The following is a 22,657-nucleotide window of genomic DNA, read 5'->3' as shown; positions in this document are numbered from 1 at the left end:
TACAGGCCTGTAGCTGGGGCCTGGGAAGGGATCTCCCTACACTGGTAGTACAGGCCTGTAGCTGGGGCCTGGGAAGGGATCTCCCTACACTGGTAGTACAGGCCTGTAGCTGGGGCCTGGGAAGGGATCTCCCTACACTGGTAGTACAGGCCTGTAGCTGGGGCCTGGGAAGGGATCTCCCTACACTGGTAGTACAGGCCTGTAGCTGGGGCCTGGGAAGGGATCTCCCTAAACTGGTAGTACAGGCCTGTAGCTGGGGCCTGGGAAGGGATCTCCCTAAACTGGTAGTACAGGCCTGTAGCTGGGGCCTGGGAAGAGATCTCCCTACACTGGTAGTACAGGCCTGTAGCTGGGGCCTGGGAAGGGATCTCCCTACACTGGGATGGCATCATCAGCACTGGTATGGATGCTACTGGGAATATGGAGCCAGACCAGACTTCCGTTAACAGTAGTAGGTGAAGGGTCAGTCTCAGGGTCGTACAGCTGGAAACGGAAGCTAATCTGGTTTATGTGACCTGTCCTAGAAAGTAGAATTCATAAGTTCCACCAGACCAGAGCATGGCCCTCTCTCGGTGCAGTCCTGCCTGGCCCATCCCTGCCAGTGGCCCTACTCGGTCAGTGACCAGCCCAGCCAGCAGCACACTTCCTTTAAAGGACATTTTCAGCAGCTGTGTAAACCATGGGGGCTTATTCAGAGGAGCTTTGCATTGCTCTGCATGCAAGGAGATGAGGGGCTAGCTGGGGCTAGGGGGAAGCAGGAAAAAGTTTGTATTGGAGAGGGGAGACAGTTCATTTGACGGTGCTGCCTTCTACTGCAGTGACACGGGGCAGGAAATAGTACACCGACTGGTGAAATGAAGTGGTTCTGTTCTGTTAGGAGGGGGACAGTAGCAACTGGCTGAGGTTATCATTCTGCTTTCATTGTATTTAACGTGCAGGTAAAGTGTGTGTGTGTGTGTGTGTGTGTGTGTGTGTGTGTGTGTGTGTGTGTGTGTGTTGAAAAAGGGGTTATTTCCCCTTCAAATACGGAATACATTAAAAAATGACTATAAAAACATGTCTGGCTACCATGTGACAATCTTTAAATATCTTGTGGCGAACGCATCAATTTCCTTTAGAAAGTCAGAGAGCGAGTCAAAACCCTGAAATCCTACGTGTTTATGTGAGGGACATAGTTTCCAGAGAAGATAAAATCCGAAACGCATTAAAAAGTATGTGTTAACCGAGGCACAATGAGCTGAACTAGGGTTTGCTGCGGTAGCCATTCTAGCCAAGATCAAGGTCAATCCTGGGCAAACGTGGTAAATCATTGGCAAATATTTACTTTTATAGACGGACGCAAACGTCCGACTGCTGCAGCCCACTGTCACTAACTTGGCTGCCAACAATCAGTTCTGACCAAGAAAGCTTTTCGCCTTTCGGACGCTTGGCTTCCAAGTTGAAACAGTTTGAGCATATATTAAGACAAAGTTGAGATGTTTTTGTTAATTTAGGTGTTTGGCAGGGTTCCATTTTCATTTTTGGGCTGTCGAAGTTTGGTAGCGAAAGTACACCCAGGGCCTAAAATAAAACACCCGCCACATGCCAAACGTGGGTAGATTTTGGCACTGGCGGGTAAGAATGTTGAATTCACCAGCCACGTTGGCGATTGGTAACTCTCCTGGTGTGAGAATTTAATCAAAATGGTCAAGTATGGGCACAAGTGAGAGCTATAATTTATAGTTGTTTTCAAAGTATTTCTGCCATTTTGTTTAATATCTGGTAATGCACAAATAAATTTGAATCCTAAAGTTATAGCTATCCCACCTTGCCCAGCAACATTGCCTGTCTGGAGGACAGTGCTGAAAAGTACGTTAGCAAAACTACTTAAGTAGTTTTTGGGGTATCTGTACTTTCCTTTTAATATTTTTGACTACTTTTACTTCAATACATTCCTAAAGAAAATGATGTACATTTTACTCCATACATTTTCCCTGACACCCAAAAGTATGTTACATTTTGAATAGCTAGCAAGACAGGATAATGGGCAAATTCATGCGCTTATCAAAAGGACATCCCCGGTCATCGTTATCACCTCCAATCTGGTGGACTCACTAAACACAAATGCTTTGTTTGTAAATTATGTCGGAGTGCTCGAGAGTGCCCCTGGCTATCCTTAAATAAAAAAATAAAAAATGTAGAAAATTGTGCCGTTCGCGTAACATAAGGAATTTGAAATAAGTACATTTTAGCAATTACATTTACTTTTGATGCTTAAGTATATTTAAAACCAAATACTTTTTTACTTAAGTAGTATTTTACTGGGTGACTTTAACTTGAGTTATTTTCAATTAAAAAAGGTACATCTTTACTTTTACTCAAGTATGACAATTGGGTACTTTATCCACCACTGCTGAAAGATCAGTTTTTAGAAGCAATGCGCACAGTCATAAAAGGTGCCCTGATTTACTTGAAAGTCTACTAAAATGAGATATTGTCCTCATGTTTCTTGGCTATTTACATTGTTTTGTTCAAAAGCTAGGTTGCTTTTCAATGTTTGAGTTTGTTCCCAATGCTAGAAAAGAGACATTGTTGGCCTCTACTAGACATTCTGACAGGCACATGTGATGACTCAAGTGGCCCTGTTACCAAGGTAGTCTTAAAAAGGGCAGCTAAGGGTCAGAAACTTTACAGTACATTTCTGGAAAAAAGTTAACAGTGAACCTTTTTTGTGGGATACACAAGGCAATTCTAGGTCCTGTAGCATATTTTGGATAATTTTTATTTATTTTATTTCACCTTTATTTAACCAGGTAGGCTAGTTGAGAACAAGTTCTCATTTGCAACTGCGACCTGGCCAAGATAAAGTATAGCAGTGTGAACAGAGAGTTACACATGGAGTAAACAATTAACAAGTCAATAACACAGTAGAAAAAAAGGGGAGTCTATATACAATGTGTGCAAAAGGCATGAGGAGGTAGGCGAATAATTACAATTTTGCAGATTAACACTGGAGTGATGAATGATCAGATGGTCATGTACAGGTAGAGATATTGGTGTGCAAAAGAGCAGAAAAGTAAATAAATAAAAACATGGGGATGAGGTAGGTGAAAATGGGTGGGCTATTTACCAATAGACTATGTACAGCTGCAGCGATCAGTTAGCTGCAGATGTTTGAAGTTGGTGAGGGAGATAAAAGTCTCCAACTTCAGCGATTTTTGCAATTCGTTCCAGTCACAGGCAGCAGAGTACTGGAACGAAAGGCGGCCGAATGAGGTGTTGGCTTTAGGGATGATCAGTGAGATACACCTGCTGGAGCGCGTGCTACGGATGGGTTTTGCCATCGTGACCAGTGAACTGAGATAAGGCGGAGCTTTACCTAGCATGGACTTGTAGATGACCTGGAGCCAGTGGATCTGGCGACGAATATGTAGCTAGGGCCAGCCGACTAGAGCATACAAGTCGCAGTGGTGGGTGGTATAAGGTGCTTTAGTGACAAAACGGATGGCACTGTGATAAACTGCATCCAGTTTGCTGAGTAGAGTGTTGGAAGCCATTTTGTAGATGACATCGCCGAAGTCGAGGATCAGTAGGATAGTCAGTTTTACTAGGGTAAGCTTGGCGGCGTGAGTGAAGGAGGCTTTGTCGCAGAATAGAAAGCAGACTCTTGATTTGATTTTCGATTGGAGATGTTTGATATGAGTCTGGAAGGAGAGTTTGCAGTCTAGCCAGACACCTAGGTACTTATAGGCTTATAGGCTATCAAAACTGGTCGCCTAGAGCGTTGGGGACAGAGAATAAGAGGAGCAGGTTTCTGGGCATGGTAGAATATATTCAGGGCATAATGCGCAGACAGGGGTATGGTGGGGTGCGGGTACAGCAGAGGTAAGCCCAGGCACTGGGTGATGATGAGAGAGGTTGTATCTCTGGACATGCTGGTTGTAATGGGTGAGGTCACCGCATGTGTGGGAGGTGGGACAAAGGACGTATCAGGGGTATGAAGAGTGGAACTAGGGGCTCCATTGTGAACTAAAACAATGATAACTAACCTGAACAAAAGTATACAAGGCATATTGACATTTGAGAGACACATACAGCGAGGCATACAGTAATCACAGGTGTTGAATTGGGAAAGCTAGCTAAAACAGTAGGTGAGACAACAACGGCTAATCAGCTAGCACAACAACAGCAGGTAAAATGCCGTTGACCAGGCAACAGGGCCGACAGATAAAACAAACAAGCAGAATGGAGTACCGTGATTAAATGGACAGTCCAGCGTGCATCAGCAATGTAGCCAAGAGATCAATGTCCAGGGGGCAGCGGTGGATGGGGCAGGGAAGCTGGACTGGCGAGTGTTATCCAGGTTTAAAAAAAATAACAATGACTAAATAGCTTGTAGCTAGTTAGCTGGTTAGCTTCTGGAGGTTCTTGAGTGTGTTCTAAAAATTAAAAATAATAGCGATTCCGTATCACATTGGGTGAGGTAGGTTTCCGGAAGGTATAAACAAATTAAAAATCGAAAAGAGATTGAAAGTAAATATGGGTCCAGTGAGTGTTTGGGACGCGCCGATTCAGACAATTAGCAGGCCTGTGCTAACAAGCTAACAGTTCGTAGGCCGGGGCTAAACAAGGTAGCAGTTAGCGGAACGGAGCTAAACAAGCTAGCAGTTAGCAGGCCGAATTAGCAAGCAAGGAGATAGCAAGGGCTAGAGAGTTATCCTTTGGGGGACGTCGCGATGGGGTGAGTCTGTTTATTCCTCTTCATGCGGTGACATCGATAGACTGGTCGTGGGCCCGGGTATTGTAGCCCAGGAGTATGCTACGGTGGTAGCACAGGTGCTCTGGCCGGGCTAGCTTCAAGCTAAGTGGGTGGAAACGCTAGCCAGGAGTAATCATCCGGGGTTGTGGTTTAGCTAGTTGTGAAGATCCAGCTGAGAAATGTTCCGTTTGCGGTGGGAATCCGGGGATGAACAATAAATAGGTCCGTTATGCTCTGGTTAGAGTCGCGTTGTTCGAACTGGCGAGAGCTTTCCGAGCTAAAGGTTAGCTGATGACCGGTTAGCTGAAGACCGCTAGCATAGCTGGTGGTTAGCTGGCTAGCTTCAGTTGAGGGGTTTCGGTTCCGAAGTAAATATAAATACTTTAGGAAAAATAGCTACATTGGGTGAGGCGGGTTGCAGGAGAGTATTTGGAAGCTTAGGTTTTAGCTAAATGTTTTTAAAGAGATATGCGAAGAAAAATATGTAAAAACGAAAAATAAACGATATATACAAGGGACACGACGACTTACTGCTACGCCATCTTGGATCAACAATCCCCAATTCAAAGGAATTGCAACCCTCTGCATGCACAGTGCATTCTTCCATCACATGTACAGCTGATTCTCAAGAGCTTGCACACGAATGAGATGCTATTGAGCCCACACTACTACACTGTCTGAGCCAAGGACAACATGCTTTCTGGTAAATTTTGATTACAATACTGGGTGGGGTGAATAGTTTTTATATCACATGGATGACTCATTCCTCTCTGCCTCCTTTCCACTCCTCTCCTCTTTTGACCTCACCCTCTCACCTTCCCCCCCTACTCACAAGGCAGGCAATACGCTCGACCTCATCTTTACTAGATGCTGTTCTTCCACTAACCTCATTGCAACTCCCCTCCATGTCTCCGACCACTACCTTGTATCCTTTTCCCTCTCGCTCTCATCCAACACCTCCCACACTGCCCCTACTCGGATGGTATCGCGCCGTCCCAACCATCACTCTCTCTCCCCCGCTACTCTCTCCTCTTCCATCCTATCATCTCTTCCCTCTGCTCAAACCTTCTCCAACCTATCTCCTGATTCTGCCTCCTCAACCCTCCTCTCCTCCCTTTCTGCATCCTTTGACTCTCTATGTCCCCTATCCTCCAGGCCGGCTCGGTCCTCCCCTCCCGCCCCGTGGCTCGACGACTCATTGCGAGCTCACAGAACAGGGCTCCGGGCAGCCGAGCGGAAATGGAGGAAAACTCGCCTCCCTGCGGACCTGGCATCCTTTCACTCCCTCCTCTCTACATTTTCCTCCTCTGTCTCTGCTGCTAAAGCCATTTTCCACCACTCTAAATTCCAAGCATCTGCCTCTAACCCTAGGAAGCTCTTTGCCACCTTCTCCTCCCTCCTGAATCCTCCTCCCTCCTGAATCCTCCTCCCTCCTGAATCCTCCTCCCTCCTGAATCCTCCTCCCTCCTGAATCCTCCTCCCTCCTGAATCCTCCTCCCTCCTGAATCCTCCTCCCTCTCCCCCCTCCTCCCTCTCTGCAGATGACTTCGTCAACCATTTTGAAAAGAAGGTCGACGACATCCGATCCTCGTTTGCTAAGTCAAACGGCATCGCTGGTTCTGCTCACACTGCCCTACCCTGTGCTCTGACCTCTTTCTCCCCTCTCTCTCCAGATGAAATCTCGCGTCTTGTGACGGCCGGCCGCCCAACAACCTGCCCGCTTGACCCTATCCCCTCCGCTCTTCTCCAGACCATTTCCGGAGACCTTCTCCCCTACCTCACCTCGCTCATCAACTCATCCCTGACCGCTGGCTACGTCCCTTTCGTCTTCAAGAGAGCGAGAGTTGCACCCCTTCTGAAAAAACCTACACTCGATCCCTCCAATGTCAACAACTACAGACCAGTATCCCTTCTTTCTTTTCTCTCCAAAACTCTTGAACGTGCCGTCCTTGGCCAGCTCTCCCGCTATCTCTCTCTGAATGACCTTCTTGATCCAAATCAGTCAGGTTTCAAGACTAGTCATTCAACTGAGACTGCTCGTCTGTATCACGGAGGCGCTCCGCACTGCTAAAGCTAACTCTCTCTCCTCTGCTCTCATCCTTCTAGACCTATCGGCTGCCTTCGATACTGTGAACCATCAGATCCTCCTCTCCACCCTCTCCGAGTTGGGCATCTCCGGCGCGGCCCACGCTTGGATTGCGTCCTACCTGACAGGTCGCTCCTACCAGGTGGCGTGGCGAGAATCTGTCTCCTCACCACGCGCTCTCACCACTGGTGTCCCCCAGGGCTCTGTTCTAGGCCCTCTCCTATTCTCGCTATACACCAAGTCACTTGGCTCTGTCATAACCTCACATGGTCTCTCCTATCATTGCTATGCAGACGACACACAATTAATCTCCTCCTTTCCCCCTTCTGATGACCAGGTGGCGAATCGCATCTCTGCATGTCTGGCAGACATATCAGTATGGATGACGGATCACCACCTCAAGCTGAACCTCGGCAAGACGGAGCTGCTCTTCCTCCCGGGGAAGGACTGCCCGTACCATGATCTCGCCATCACGGTTGACAACTCCATTGTGTCCTCCTCCCAGAGCGCTAAGAACCTTGGCGTGATCCTGAACAACACCCTGTCGTTCTCAACTAACATCAAGGCGGTGGCCCGTTCCTGTAGGTTCATGCTCTACAACATCCGCAGAGTACGACCCTGCCTCACACAGGAAGCGACGCAGGTCCTAATCCAGGCACTTGTCATCTCCCGTCTGGATTACTGCAACTCGCTGTTGGCTGGGCTCCCTGCCTGTGCCATTAAACCCCTACAACTCATCCAGAACGCCGCAGCCCGTCTGGTGTTCAACCTTCCCAAGTTCTCTCACGTCACCCCGCTCCTCCGCTCTCTCCACTGGCTTCCAGTTGAAGCTCGCATCCGCTACAAGACCATGGTGCTTGCCTACGGAGCTGTGAGGGGAACGGCACCTCAGTACCTCCAGGCTCTGATCAGGCCCTACACCCAAACAAGGGCACTGCGTTCATCCACCTCTGGCCTGCTCGCCTCCCTACCACTGAGGAAGTACAGTTCCCGCTCAGCCCAGTCAAAACTGTTCGCTGCTCTGGCCCCCCAATGGTGGAACAAACTCCCTCACAACGCCAGGACAGCGGAGTCAATCACCACCTTCCGGAGACACCTGAAACCCCACCTCTTTAAGGAATACCTAGGATAGGATAAGTAATCCTTCTCACCCCCCCCCCCCTTTAAGATTTAGATGCACTATTGTAAAGTGACTGCTCTACTGGATGTCATAAGGTGAATGCACCAATTTGTAAGTCGCTCTGGATAAGAGCGTCTGCTAAATGACTTAAATGTAATGTAAACGTATACAAAAGTTTGCTTTACGCCCAGTCTACAAACATTCGTTATGATTGGTCAACAGTGCTACTCCTTGGAGTGGGAACTACAGACTGGATTCTTCAATTAAATTTTTGTCGTCATTCAACATTTTGTTTTCACTTGAGAAATTCTGCAAGAAACATCTTAGTTACATTCAAAGTCGGAAGTTAGCTTGGAGTCATTAAAACTTATTTTTCAACCACTCCACAAATTTCTTGTTAACAAACTACAGTTTTGATAAGTCGTTTTGGGCATCTATTTTACATGACAAGTAATTTTTCCAACAATTGTTTATACTGATTATTTCACTTTCACAATTCCAGTGGGTCAGATGTTTACATACACTAAGGTGACTATGCCTTTAAATAGCTTGGAAAATTCCAGAAAATGATGTCATGGCTTTAGAGGTGGAGGTGTACCTGTGGATGTATTTCAAGGCTTACCTTCAAACTCAATGCCTCTTTGCTTGACATCACGGGAAAATCAAAACAAAAATCAGCCAAGACCTCACAACAAAAAATTGTAGACCTCCCCAAGTCTGGTTCATCCTTGGGAGCAATTTCCAAAACGCCTGAAGGTACCACATTCACAAACAATAGTACGCAAGTATAAACACCATGGGACCACGCAGCCGTCATACTGCTCAGGAAGGAGACGCGTTCTGTCTCCTAGAGATGAACGTACTTTGGTGCAAAAAGTGCAAATCAATCCAAGAATAACAGCAAAGGATCTTGTGAAGATGTTGGATGAAACAGGTACAAAAGTATCTATATCCACATTAAAACAAGTCCTATATCGACATAACCTGAAAGGCTGCTCAGCAAGGAAGAAGCCACTGCTGCAAAACCTCCATAAAAAAGCCAAACTACGGTTTGCAACTGCACATGGGGACAAAGCTTGTACTTTTTGGAGAAATGTTCTTTGGAGGAAAAAGGGGGAGGCTTGCAAGCCGAAGAACACTATCCCAAACGCGAAGCATGGGGGTGGCAGCGAAATGTTGTGGGGGTGCTTTGCTGCAGGAGGGACTGGTGCACTTCACAAAATAGATGGCATCATGAGCGGGGGAAATTATGTGGATATATTGAAGCAAAATCTCAAGACATCAGTCAGGAAGTTAAAGCTTGGTCGCAAATGGGTCTACTAAATGGACAATGACCCCAAGCATACTTCCAAAGTTGTGGCAAAATGGCTTAAAGACAACAAAGTCAAGGTATTGGAGTGGTCATCACAAAGCCCTGACCTCAATCCTATAGAGGATTTGTGGGCAGAACTGAAAAAGTGAGTGCATGCAAGGAGGCCTACAAACCTGACTCAGTTCACCTTGTATCTGGAGCATCTGCATTTGTGGATTCGATTACAGGCTCAAAATGGCCAGAAACAAAGAACCTTCTTCTGAAACTCGTCAGTATATTCTTGTTCTGAGAAATGAAGGCAATTCCATGCGAGAAATTGCCAAGAAACTGAATATCTGGTACAACGTTGTGTACTGCTTCCTTCACAGAACAGCGCAAACTGGTTCCCTGAGCCGCCTCTTCACTGTTGACGTTGAGACTGGTGTTTTGCGGGTACTATTCAATGAAGCTGCCAGTTGAGGACTTGTGAGGCATCTGTTTCTCAAACTAGACACTCTAATGTACTTGTCCTTTTGCTAAGTTGTGCACCGGGGCCTCCCACTCCTCTTTCTATTCTGGTTAGAGCCAGTTTGCACTGTACTCTGGCCAAGACTTATGGAACAGAGAGAACAGTGGAGTGGAGAATGGCAGGGATGTAATGGTGCCTGCATCCTCCGTCTCTCTCTTTCCCTCCATCCCGCTCTCTCTTCAGCTGTTCAGGCTCCAACTCTGGCTGCATGAATGGAATTACAGGAAACCTCCCACCCACAATCCAAAAGGCACATCACACTCACACACCCTGCACACACAAACACACACCCTGCACACACAAACACACACCCTGCACACACACCCTGCACACACACCCTGCACACACCCTGCGCACACAAACACACACCCTGCGCACACAAACACACACCCTGCGCACACAAACACACACCCTGCGCACACAAACACACACCCTGCGCACACAAACACACACCCTGCGCACACAAACACACACCCTGCACACACAAACACACACCCTGCTCACACAAACACACACCCTGCACACACAAACACACACCACGGAGGAAATAAATCCTGACTACCCTGCATTGCTGAAGCACATTTGCTTAAAATATGGTTTCTTTGAGTCCCGCTTTACATGCAAGGCAAGTTATCCTAACTCAAGAGAAAGCATCGCTTATGCATTTTAACAGCCAACTGCCAGCACTGTAGCATGATAAAGTTCCTGACTGAAATGTAATACTGCTGGACTGGAAGCATGAACGTCTATGGCAGACAGCCATGTGTAGGCTATATTAAATATCCACATACATGTCCACATCATTCAAACAGGGACTGCATCCCAAATGGCACCCTATTCCCCACATACTACACACTCTGGTCAAAAGTAGTGCAATACATAGGGAATAGGGTGCTATTTGGGACGAAATGGAGCCTCTATAACGGCAATTTTCATGCATACTTCGCTGATTCATAAAGTAATATGCACAGCTTTTTACACAGCAGTAAATCCTCCATCTGTTTTCCCAGATAAATAACAGGTCAATTTTTCTGTTCTGTGGAGTCTCATTTAGAAAAAAGGACATAAAATGGAGGTGCAAATATCTCTACTCACCCACGACCATGAGAGTGAACTCGAAGCCTCTCTTGACGGACTTTCTGTATACTTGGTTTGGGAGATTGGCAAAGCCCACATAACCTTCCAGGAGCTTCTCTTGCTGTAAACATAAACCAAACATGAATGCTCTTCCAAACTGTCCGGGCAGGTAACAACGCTAAACTAAAGACTGGATATACGATTGACTTCGCCACAGTAGCTGTGATACCACTGGCCTATAAAATAACTGTTTAAAAGTTAATGAATTGACAGGTACAGGATATAAAAACATAGCAAAATGTTAGGGCTGAGCAATATGGACAAAATATAATATCATAGTATTTAAAATTATAATTAGTGTGACTATTATGTTTTTTAATAATAAAAGTTGCTTTAGTAGTGGGTGACCCTACGGTGGCAACACATACACTACCTGTGAAAAGTTTTAGAACACCTAATCATGCAAGGGTTTTTCTTTATTTTACTATTTTCTACATTGGATAATAATAATGAAGACATCAAAACTATGAAATAACATATGGAATTATGTAGTAACCAAAAAAAGGTGTTAAACAACTCAAAATATATTTTACATTTGAGATTCTTAAAAGTAGCCACCCTTTGCCTTGATGACAGCTTTGCACACTCATAGCATTCTCTCAACCAGTTTCATGAGGTAATCACCTGGAATGCATTTCAATTAACAGGTGTGCCTTGTTGAAAGTTCATTTATGGAATTGCTTTCCTTCTTAATGCATTTGAGCCATCAGTTGTGTTGTGACAAGGTAGGGGTGGTATACGGAAGATGGCCCTATTTGGGAAAAGACCAAGTCCATGTTATGGCAAGAACAGCTCAAATAAGAAAAGAAAATGACAGTCAATCATTGCTTTAATACATGAAGGTCAGTCAATCCGGAACATTTCAAGAACTTTGAAAGTTTCTTCCAAGTGTAGTCGCAAAACAAATCATCAAGCGCTATGATGAAAATGGCTCTCATGAGGACATCATTTGTTTTTCAACAGGACAATGACCCAACACACCTCCAGGCTGTGTAAGGGCTATTAGACCAAGGAGAGTGATGGACTGCTCAGATGACCTGGCCTCCACAATCACCCGACCTCAACCAAATTTAGATGGTTTGGGATGAGTCAGACTGCAGAGTGAAGGAAAAGCTGCCAACAAGTGCTCAGCGTATGTGGGAACTCTTTCAAGACTGTTGGAAAGGCATTCTAGGTGAAGCTGGTTGAGAGAATGCCAAGAGTGTGCAAAGTTGGCAAAGGGTGGCTTTTTGAAGAATCTCAAATATATTTTGATTTGTAGCATGGTTATTACTACATGATCCCATGTGTTATTTCATAGTTTTGAGGTCTTCACTATTATTCTACAATGTAGAAAATAGTACAAAAATGTGTCGGTGTTCTAAAACTTTTGACCAGTAGTGTACATTCTAACTGATTTTAATGGGTATTTCTCCATTCTGATTGTTTTATGCTGTTCCATTCAACCAAAAATAATGTTTAGCATTTACCCATTTCCTGCACTCATTTGAGATCATTTCCACACTGCCAGGTAGGGCTGCACGTTAAGGGCAAACAATCTAAGTCTTATTTTTAACCAAACGTGGCAATTGCGATTTGACTTGCAATTTCGAGCAACACACTTGGGTGAACTGTTGGAATAATGGAAATGGAATGATTATTAGAAATCTCTAGTTAGAATATAATAGTGGGCACTTTGAATACAGTGTTGTTTAACATGACAACAAATTAAAATGCCTGGGGGATGTTATTGTGACAGGGTAGGAAACAAAGTGTTGTGTTTCCTAGGGGATCTATAATCTTTGACTACATTGAATGCTCGCTCTTAGCTACTTCATCTAGCTAGCTAACATACTCATGCTTTGCGTATTCCTCTTTGATTTATAAGATACTGTTGCACAAACATGCTGATTTAGGTCTACACAAATCACTGGTATTACCAAGCTGTATAGCTAGTTACGTATGCTATGACTCAGTACGTTTATTATAGCTAGCTAGCGATTAACAGCTAACAAGATTTCGGCCCAACTTGCTAAGACAAACTAGCTGTTTGCAGATGTAAGAAACAAACTAATAGTGTAATTATAGAACGCTAATGGATTTATATTAAGTAAAGTGAAAACAGCATCGTTGTGATCAACATTGTTGTGTTGACCATGCAGATTGAACGTAAGTGTATCGTGGTTGACGAACAACAAATGCGCTCCTGAAGTGACAGGGGGCAGGGCTAGATCTGTGTGGAAAGCAGCATGGAGAGAGATGGAGGGAGATGAAAAAAGCTTTGACTATGTACAGACTCAGTGAGCATAACCCTGCTATTGAGAAAGGCCACCGTAGGCAGACCTGGGTCTCAAGAGAAGACAGGCTATGTACACACTGCCCACAAAATGATGTGGAAACTGAGCTGCACTTCCTAACCTCCTGCCAAATGTATGACCAGATTTGAGACACATATTTCCCTCAGATTACACAGATCCACAAAGAATTTAGACAACAAACCCGATTTTGATCAACTCCCATATCTACTGGGTGAAATACCACAGTGTGCCATCACAGCAGCAAGATGTGACCTGTTGCCACAAGAAAAGGTCAACCCATATTTATGCTTATTTATTTTCCCTTTTGTACTTTAACCATTTGTACATCGTTACAAAACTGCAAATATATACATTATATGACATTTGTAATATCTTTATTATTTTGGAACTTCTGTGAGTGGAATGTTTACTGTTCATTCTTATTATTTATTTCACTTTTGTATATTATCTACCTCACTTGCTTTGGCAATGTTAACATGTTTCCCATACCAATAAAGCCCCTTGAATTGAGATGACTCAAGTAGCTGAGTAACCTATAAAAATGGATGTTACACACGGCGTATCACATTTAACAAACCAAACATTCAAATACCGTTATAGAAGGTAAATTATAAACCCAAACTTGTCTGCATCAATACCGGTATATAGTCAAATACGGTATACCGCCCAGCCCTACAACATGGACCCAATCATTCATCAGATAATGGGTTGAATTCATATGCCCAATCTAACATTCTCATCTCCTAACATCATCAAATAAGTAAACATTATAGCCTAAAGGTATGGTTCAGTGGACTGACGCTAGGCCATCAGTCTCAATAATACTTACAGCTTAGTTGGAGAGTGCAGATCAGGATGGTTGATAGTGAGGTGGTGGTGGAAGAGGGGAGATGCAGAATGATTCACAGTCCGCGGTAAACAGGACGAGCACCACACCATAAAGGAAAGAAATGAGAAACAGTAAATCAGCTAACACAGACAAATGAGTCCACCATTCATCATGTGTCAGAATAACACATTCATGCCTGCCTGCAGATAAAAGCCCAGAAGGACTAACTCACTTTGACGCCGTTTCAATGTGCAAGTGCCATCATGACCAAGAAATATGCCTACTCATTTAGTAGTCAGAAAGGCATAGCTTCTGAGGTACAGTTTAACTTACTTGTGTAACTTCTAGCTTTTACAGTGTACTGATAGGTCTTGCTATTCATTTTTTCCTATTGCACTCAAACAGATAAGATGATTGGTGGTGGTATGCATACTTTGTTTGCTTTGTTAATGCTAGTTCCTGCATCTTTCACCAAAAATGCAATTCGATCCGCCACAGGTATGAAAAAGTATTTTCTCACTCAGTTTCTTCATTCTACTTGAAGGGATTTTACCTGTTTTATAGGGCTAGGTTATTTGTCGTCAAACCCATGCATAAACACAGATGAATCAAGATTTACGAGCAGTCTAGTCTGGAACGGGGTTGTAGCCTCAGCTTCTTTTACAGCTCTCTGGCTGCCAGTAAAGTGCCATGAGAGCTCACATGAGTCTTTCCCTAAATAGGATAGCAGCCATTACTGAAGAGGGTGTGGAGTCAGCAGCCAAACAATGTTCTCAGTTCAGAGAAGAAAAATCATGTACTTGCCAACTGTAATGACAAACAAGTTAGGCTAAAGCAATAAGACAGCACATTTATACTTATAATCCAGCAAATCAACCTATTTAGCATTCAAATGGCCTAATCCTCAATCCTACAACTCACTTGAGCTTCAGTTTGAGGAGTTATAACTAACTCAAACTTCCTACAGCTTTTTAGATCTGTATAGGATAGCTGTCATTGGTTAATCCAGGAGTTTAGAGGTGTTGATACATCACTTCAGAGACTGATGTGAAAATGAAATCCTATTGGCTACAAACCTAGTCGTGTAATCTCATTGGCTGTCAGCCCCGCGGGCCTCTTCCCACAGCTTTCAGTGTTGGAGAGACTGAAGAACGGCAGATAATCCTGAGTCAGTAGCTAGAGTCAGTCCTCACACTGACAAACAGCAGATTCCTATAATGTTGTCTCCCCAAAATCGTAAAGCCACCAATAGGGTGGCAAGAATTTAAGCATTCACTCAGGCTATCCCAGACCCTGAAAGTTATCCCAGACCCTGAAAGTTTGGCCAAAAATAGTGATTATTAAGCGGAGGAGAAATTTCTGGCGATAAAGCACAACTCATAGCAAGACGCTGTTCCTTCCAACAGCTTCAGACAGATAGTTTTTCAGCTTGTTGGCTATTAACGAACCACTTCCACAGAGAATCTGCCACACCTAGCCTTCACTCAAGCTCATCGTCTTTGACGGTTTCAATGTTCAAATGCCAGGTGTGCGTGTGTGTGGGGTGTAGAAGTAGACAGAAGTAGCATGCATCACAGCCCAAGCCACTTCCTCCTGATGTTATGTCTGGCAGTCTGCTCTGGAGCAGCAGCATCTGTCACGTACACAGTACGACTGTCAGTGGTGCCTGTCGCTGATCAGACACTTCATGGCAACCACAGCACATAGCTGAGACAGCAGCGTCATGATCATAACGCTCAACTCTTAGCTAGCTCCCACTGAGAGAAACGTTTGATGTGCACTTCAGAGCCTTCCCTACTTTTCCACTAGTCCAAGGGTAAGGTCATAAAAGTTAACATCAGCTTATGAAACATATGCTACATCTACTGCAACTTCCTGACTCATAGCAGGCATAAGCAGCTTGTTGAAATGTACTTAAGTCAGTCAGGTATTTTTCAAGGCAACACCCATGACATATTTCTAATACCATTGTCAAGGTTGGAGAGAGGGCCCAGCGAGGTGGACATCTGTGTCTTGGATGTTCACCTCAACCTTTACCGCCAGGAAAGCAGCTTTGCTTCCTCCTTTAGGCCCTACCACCACTCTTGGCCAATGCATCGATACAGTAGGTGTCTGCTCTCATTGCTACATGCTCCCTTCAAGCAGAGTAGATGCGTAATTCTTCTTTGCTGGTGTTTGGTAAACTGCCTGGTAAACTGCCGGAAGAGAAGTGGTGAGAGCCTGAGGTTAGAAAAAGGAGTGTTCAGCTAACCCCAGAGCAAGGCCAAGCACAGTACAATGATGTCGTATCCTCCTCTAGTATTCGCAAGACACGGTAGAGAATGTTGCTCTACTTCAGAAAGTCTGACCCCTCCCACGACCTTTCTTCATTTTCCCAGATCGTTCTTTATCAGACTAATAGTTTTGTAAACCTCTCCATCAGTCTGTCTGTGTCTGCCACACATGCTTTAGTGTTATAATCAGTCAATTTTTATTACTAAACTGTAAATTAGGAATAATGTTAAGTCTGTGAGTAAAACAGTCCTGAGAGTGAGGTGAAGAACAATCAGTGGTCTACATGGAAAGCTCCCTTCTCTACATACCCAGTTCATCTGAGGCCAAATTCCAATTCTCTCCCACTGAGTGTCAGCTGTGTCATGAGACATCCTGGCATTCCCAGGCCCCACAAAAAGTTAGTAGCAATAATGGAGAGACAGCAATTGTTCAATAACAATTGAGAGAGAAGATGGAAAACAATTTATTTACTCAAACTAAAGTAATAACATTGCACGCATTCCATAGGGACTAGAGAGAACATTCACATGGTCTGTCGGTAGGGAGACTGTTGGGTTTCAATGCCGGCCTCTATACTCACAGCAAACCATTTCATGACAGATTCTACAGCTACAGGTCACAGAGGAATAACTGACAAGCAGAGTCACTCAGTAAGAGCATCCACCATGCATTTACAACATTATTACCACAGTATTAATCCAGTCTCATGTGAACCAGGACTTCGTTTTCTAAAGGAGATATTGCAATCCAAGTAAAACATAGATGGGTTTTTGATTGACATTTTGACAAACAAACTAATGATGACGTATCTTGCTAGGTGTTTTTGAGGAAGTTTTGGTTCATAACAACTTTGCTCCAGGTTTCCCCCGCATTTGATTCAATCCACTTTAATTAACGAATGACTAGTTATGTGATCAACACTGCCAGTTTCTGACATCTGAAACTAAGCAAGTTTCTTCGACTTTCTGGAATAGCAGCCATTCACAGCTCAGCAAGCGACGTCAACTATTCCATTACAACCTACCTAGCTAGTAGTAAAAGGTTTTTACAACGTAATTCTTCTCTGCGCTAGTAGTTAACTAGGTAACGTTAGTTTTGTTAGCTAACTAGAAACGTAACTATTTATGATGCGCTTTTGTTGGGGTTGCCAACTTATCACAACTAGCATCTGACGAAGTAACTAAACTCATTAGACATTCTTCACACAGCATATTATTTATCCAGTAATGAAATGCTCTGACTGTATCTCAACATGTTAACGATAGGTAGCTAATGTTAGCTATCGTTTGCTGGTACTGTACAAGCCGCCTGTGTGCCAGGTATCAAAGCCACTCAGTCGAAAAACACAACAAAGGAAATGCCAAAGTAACGTTACTCGCGGTCATTCTCCAGCGGTGTGAATGTATTTCAATGAGCCAATTAACTATCGTTCTTCTAGCTAGGTAACTAGTTAGCGAATTCTGACAAAGTTCTTTAGTAACAACTCCGAGGACGCAAATAAGCGATAGCAAAAGTTCCCGAATGAATTAAAACTGACAAGAGTAAGAAAACTCACCCATAATATTGCCGTTCCGATGCACCTCACTAACCGATCTTGCACCGTTCGACATTCCCTTTCACGTACTCACCGGAGACCACAAAACTGTCAAGGTCGTACCCAACTTATTTCGCGTAATGTCAAAAATGTCAACTGTCTGCTGCATGTGGTGGAGACATAGAAATAGATAGAGGACTCTAGTCCCCAAAAGACTTCGTCTTCGCTGAGGTTTTACGGTGAACTATACACGCAAGTGTCTTGTCGCCACCAACTGGACAAGGGTGAAAATAAATCACAAAATGCAACTAAATTCCATACAGGGAATGGAAAAATATCATTAATCCACACAAACTACAAAATAAAATATATTCCCACTCAAATCAAATGTTATTGGTTGCATACACACATTTATCAGGGTTTATTGCTTGTGTTCCTAGCTCCAACAGTGCAGTATTATCGAGCAATAAGTCCGAAGTGTATATATATATATATATATATATATATATATATATATATATATATATATATTTACACACACACACACACACACACTACAGTTCAAAAGTTAGGGGTCACTTAGAAATGTCCTTGTTTTTGAAAGAAAATCACATTTTTTTGTGCATTAAAAAAAATAATATTAATCAGAAATACAAAAGGCCAGCAGGCAGTTGACGACTTGTGAGGCGTCTGTTTCTCAAACTAGACACTCTAATGTCCTTCTCCTCTTACTCAGTTGTGCATCAGGGCCTCCCACTCCTCTTGCTATTCTGGTTAGAGACAGTTTGCTCTGTTCTGAAGGGAGCAGTACACATCGTTGTATGAGATCTTCAGTTTCTTGGCAATTTCTCACATGGAATAGCCTTCTCAGAACAAGAATACTGACGAGTTTCAAAAGAAAGTTATTTGTTTCTGGCCATTTTGAGCCTGTAATTGAACACACAAATGCTGACGTTCCAGATACTCAACTAGTCTAAAGAAGGCAAGTTTTGTTACTTATTTAATCAGCACAACATTTTTCAGCTGTGCTAAAATAATTGCAAAAGGGTTTCCTAATGATAAATTTGCCTTTTTTCTCTCTACTATTATTCTGACATTTCACATTCTTAAAATAAAGGGGTGATCCTAACTGACCTAAAACTGAATTTTTACTAGGATTAAATGTCAGGAATTGTGAAACTGAGTTTAAATGTATTTGGCTAAGGTGTATGTAAACTTCTGACTTCAACTGTATGTACAGCAATAGTAACCGGGTGGTATCCGGCTAGTGACGGTGACTAAGTTCAGAGCAGTGTGCTGGGTGGAGGCCGGCAAGTGATGGATATTTAACAGTCTGATGACCTTGAGATAGAAGCTGTTTCAGTCTCTCGGTCCCAGCTTTGAAGCACTTGTACTGACCTCGCCTTCTGGATGATAGCGGTGTGAACAGGTTGTGGCTTGGTTGGCTGAGGACCTTGATGATCTTCTTGTCCTTCCTTTGACACCGAGGGCTGTAGAAGTCATGGAGGGCAGGCAGTGTACCCCGGGTGATGCATTGGGAAGAATGCACCACCCTCTGGAAAGACCTGTGGTTGCCATACCAGGTAGTGATACAGTCCGACAGGATGCTCTCAATGGTGCATCTGTAAAAGTTGTGAGGGTCTTAGGTGCCAAGCCAAATTTCTTCAGCCTCCTGAGGTAGAAGAGGCTCTGTTAGATGTTCTTCACCACGCTGTCTGCGTGGGTGGACCATTTAAGATTGTCAGAGATGTGTACGCCAAGGAACTTGAAGCTTTTCACCTTCTCCACTGCAGCCCTGTCGATGTGGAATGGGGCATACTCCCTCTGCTGTCTCCTGAAGTCCACGATCAGCTCCTTCATTTTGTTGACATTGAGGGAGAGGTTATTTTCCTGGCACCCCTTTGCCAGGGCTCTCACCTCCTCCCTGTTGGCTGTCTCGTCATTGTTGGCAATCAGGCCTTCCACTGTTGTGTCATCTGCAAACTTGATGATGGAGTTGGAGGCGTGCGTGGCCACGCCGTCATGGGTGAACGGGGAGTACAGGAGGGAGCTGAGCACACACCCTTGCGAGGACCCTGTGTTGAGGATCTGCGTAGTGGAGGTGTTGTTGCCTACCTTCACCACCACTCCTTCAGTGATTTGAAAAATAAAGTACCCTGCTAATACATGTACAGTAGCTCATCAAATATAAAATATTTGAATCCCAGAAAGAGTTCAGCTGCATAAACAATGGTGTCGATCTTTCTTGACTTATTTTCATCTTGTTCACTGCTGTTTACCACCATTGTTATAAATGACACAAAGTCCACTTTCTTCATGTGAATCATTTCTGGGTACTACTGGTATGTAGGCCTACCGGTATTCACTACCACCGGTCCTTCAGAGATTCTTGACCTTTTTACCCTTTTGACAGCCTCCACATAACTGACTCTCTCAACTGCCCTGATTTTGGCAGCCTCCGTCTCTTTCACCTTAATCGGGCATTCAAAGGATTTCAGTTCAGGTTCTCCACCACAGTTACAGCACTTTGCTCCTTGGCCACTCTTTCTACTAAACATTCGACATCTCCTTCACAGTCTTTCCCACATGTCCCACATCTCAACTTCTCCCGTCCAAACATTTTACTGCAAGAACATTGGTAAGGTGGGTAAGGATAGTACACATATCCCATCTGCACTGCCCAAAAGCCTGGGCAGCAACATTGAGAACTTTCAGAGACAGATAAGGAAGCGAGACATCTCACTCGCTCCTTTTTTCTGGTTCATATACAGTCAATGAACTAAGCAGACCAGACCCAGTTGCTAATGCATTGGTGCCTATGGGAGAGCCAATCCGTAAGCAGACTGGAACTGTGACCACTTTTTCAAAATGATGGAATGATTCGTTCATGGATTGATCATATGACCTATGGTGCCACCTAGTGGTTACAGTATGAACGTTAAACCATAATCAGGAGGCAAACTGGCCCATCTTTATTATACATCAGGATCTTCGTCCAAGAGATCTTGACATCTATGGCACACGAGATAGCATGCCTTCTCTATCACCATAGTGTCACTGGATCAAGCATCTTGCCTACTTCCTTCTAAGTCCCACACATTATCTACACTGGTGGCAGCCTTGGGATGATGCCACAGTCCCTCAGGCTTTTGTTAAAATCATAACCAACACAGAGGAGGAAAGTTGGACTGTAACATTGAACCCTAAACAGCCTTGAAACCCTGAATACACCAACTAACCACATGACAACCTCTGTGTTGAGATGAAATGGGATGAGGGAATGAGAATGTCGCTTCACATATCTGATATGAAAGAGATGATCGGCTGAATGACTGACTTTGCTCCACCTGCGTGTGTGTTATTATTGTGGCATGGAAATGAACAAATACTCTGACCAATTATAGAGAAGTCTGAGTCTATTACTGTGAGAAAACGGACAAATGACAGGGCTGCCCAATGATGTAATTGAGGAATGACTTGTTAAAGGTTACACATGACGTGACGTTGACAAATGTATTGGGTTAGTTACACAGTATTTTTCTTTTGTATTATCACACATTATAATTTGCCTCGAGAGACACACCCTGTCATTTGCATATTACATATTCTCAATGAATATAGCACTCAATTAAACAGTATTAGTTATGGCACGAAACGACCACAAGGTGTCAGTGTTGGTGATATCAAATGCAACCATACGGCCATGTGATTCAGTATGCATTCTCATAGCAGTGAACAGCAGTGGGATTGTCTCTATAATCAGATCTAGGCCCTGGGAATGGGCTCTCCTGTAGAGGACTGTTTATGTCTGAGTCATAAAGAGAATCGCCATTCATTCACAGTTGATCTAAGTGCAGTAATGACTGTAATGACTCAGACTCTTCTGAAACCCTTTACAGCATCTCATAGCAGAGCTCAGTCAATATCCACTCACATAGTAGTTCTAAAACATCTGAATGCTAACTACAGTGTTTGTGTGCGTGTGTGTGTGTGTGTGTGTGTGTGTGTGTGTGTGTGTGTGTGTGTGTGTGTGTGTGTGTGTGTGTGTGTGTGTGTGTGTGTGTGTGTGTGTGTGTGTGTGTGTGTGTGTGTGTGTGTGTGTGTGTGTGTGTGTGTAGTATGTTTATATGGATATGATTTCCATAAGCTTTATATTCCCTCATTGGGGCGGCAGCGTAGCCTAATAACCGAAAGGCTAATAACCGAAAGGTTGCAAGTACGAATCCCCGAGCTGACAAGGTACAAATCTGTGGTTATGCCCCAGAACAAGGCAGTTAACCCACTGTTCCTAGGCCGTCATTGAAAATAAGAATTTGTTCTTCACTGTGGGTACCTGCCCTTGCAAAACTGTCTTAGTCTATAATTATTCTACTGTATACCCTCCTTTGTCACAAACCAATATCACTATTGACAGTGTAGTGATGGTTTGAGCAGTTGCCTTCCGAGTGAACATGTACAATATCTGTTGGTGTGACATCTTTATGTATTTTAAATTGTCAAATCAAATCTGTATCATGTATCATGTAACATGTATCCTCTTCTGAATATGGATTTATGTGGTGGGCGTTAGCATGGGCGTGTATATCGGTGTAATGCATGCATGAACATGGGGTGTGTGTGTGTGTGCAAGTGCTTGTGTGTATTATAATACAAGCCATTTGTCACACCCTGACCTTAGAGAGACTTTTTATTTCTGTATTTGGTTTGGTCAGTGTGTGATTTGGGTGGGCATTCAAGTTTTCTATTTCTTTGTTGGCCGGGTATGGTTCCCAATCAGAGGAAGCTGTCTAATGTTGTCTCTGATTGGGAATCATACTTAGGC

General features: G+C 43.9%; 1 protein-coding gene across 2 annotated transcripts in view; it reads right to left on the bottom strand.

The window, feature by feature from the left end:
• The window catches only part of LOC124012127 (septin-7-like), a 46,115-nt gene extending 28,042 nt beyond the window's left edge, over window positions 1-18,073 (bottom strand). For both annotated transcript variants that reach the window (XM_046325572.1, XM_046325573.1), the window contains exons 1-3: window positions 17,857-18,073; window positions 17,287-17,288; window positions 10,860-10,962 (exon numbers count right to left, since the gene is read on the bottom strand). In XM_046325572.1, the coding sequence (XP_046181528.1) occupies window positions 10,860-10,962; window positions 17,287-17,288; window positions 17,857-17,911 (160 nt within the window). In that variant the 5' untranslated portion in view covers window positions 17,912-18,073. The remainder of the gene's footprint in view (window positions 1-10,859; window positions 10,963-17,286; window positions 17,289-17,856) is intronic.
• Window positions 18,074-22,657: the final 4,584 nt, after the last annotated feature.

This window comes from Oncorhynchus gorbuscha, linkage group LG24 (genome assembly GCF_021184085.1).
Source record: "Oncorhynchus gorbuscha isolate QuinsamMale2020 ecotype Even-year linkage group LG24, OgorEven_v1.0, whole genome shotgun sequence".
Classification (NCBI taxonomy): domain Eukaryota; kingdom Metazoa; phylum Chordata; class Actinopteri; order Salmoniformes; family Salmonidae; genus Oncorhynchus; species Oncorhynchus gorbuscha.
The sequence above is the reverse complement of the archived record's forward strand: the minus strand, read 5'-3'. Positions and strand labels throughout refer to the sequence as shown.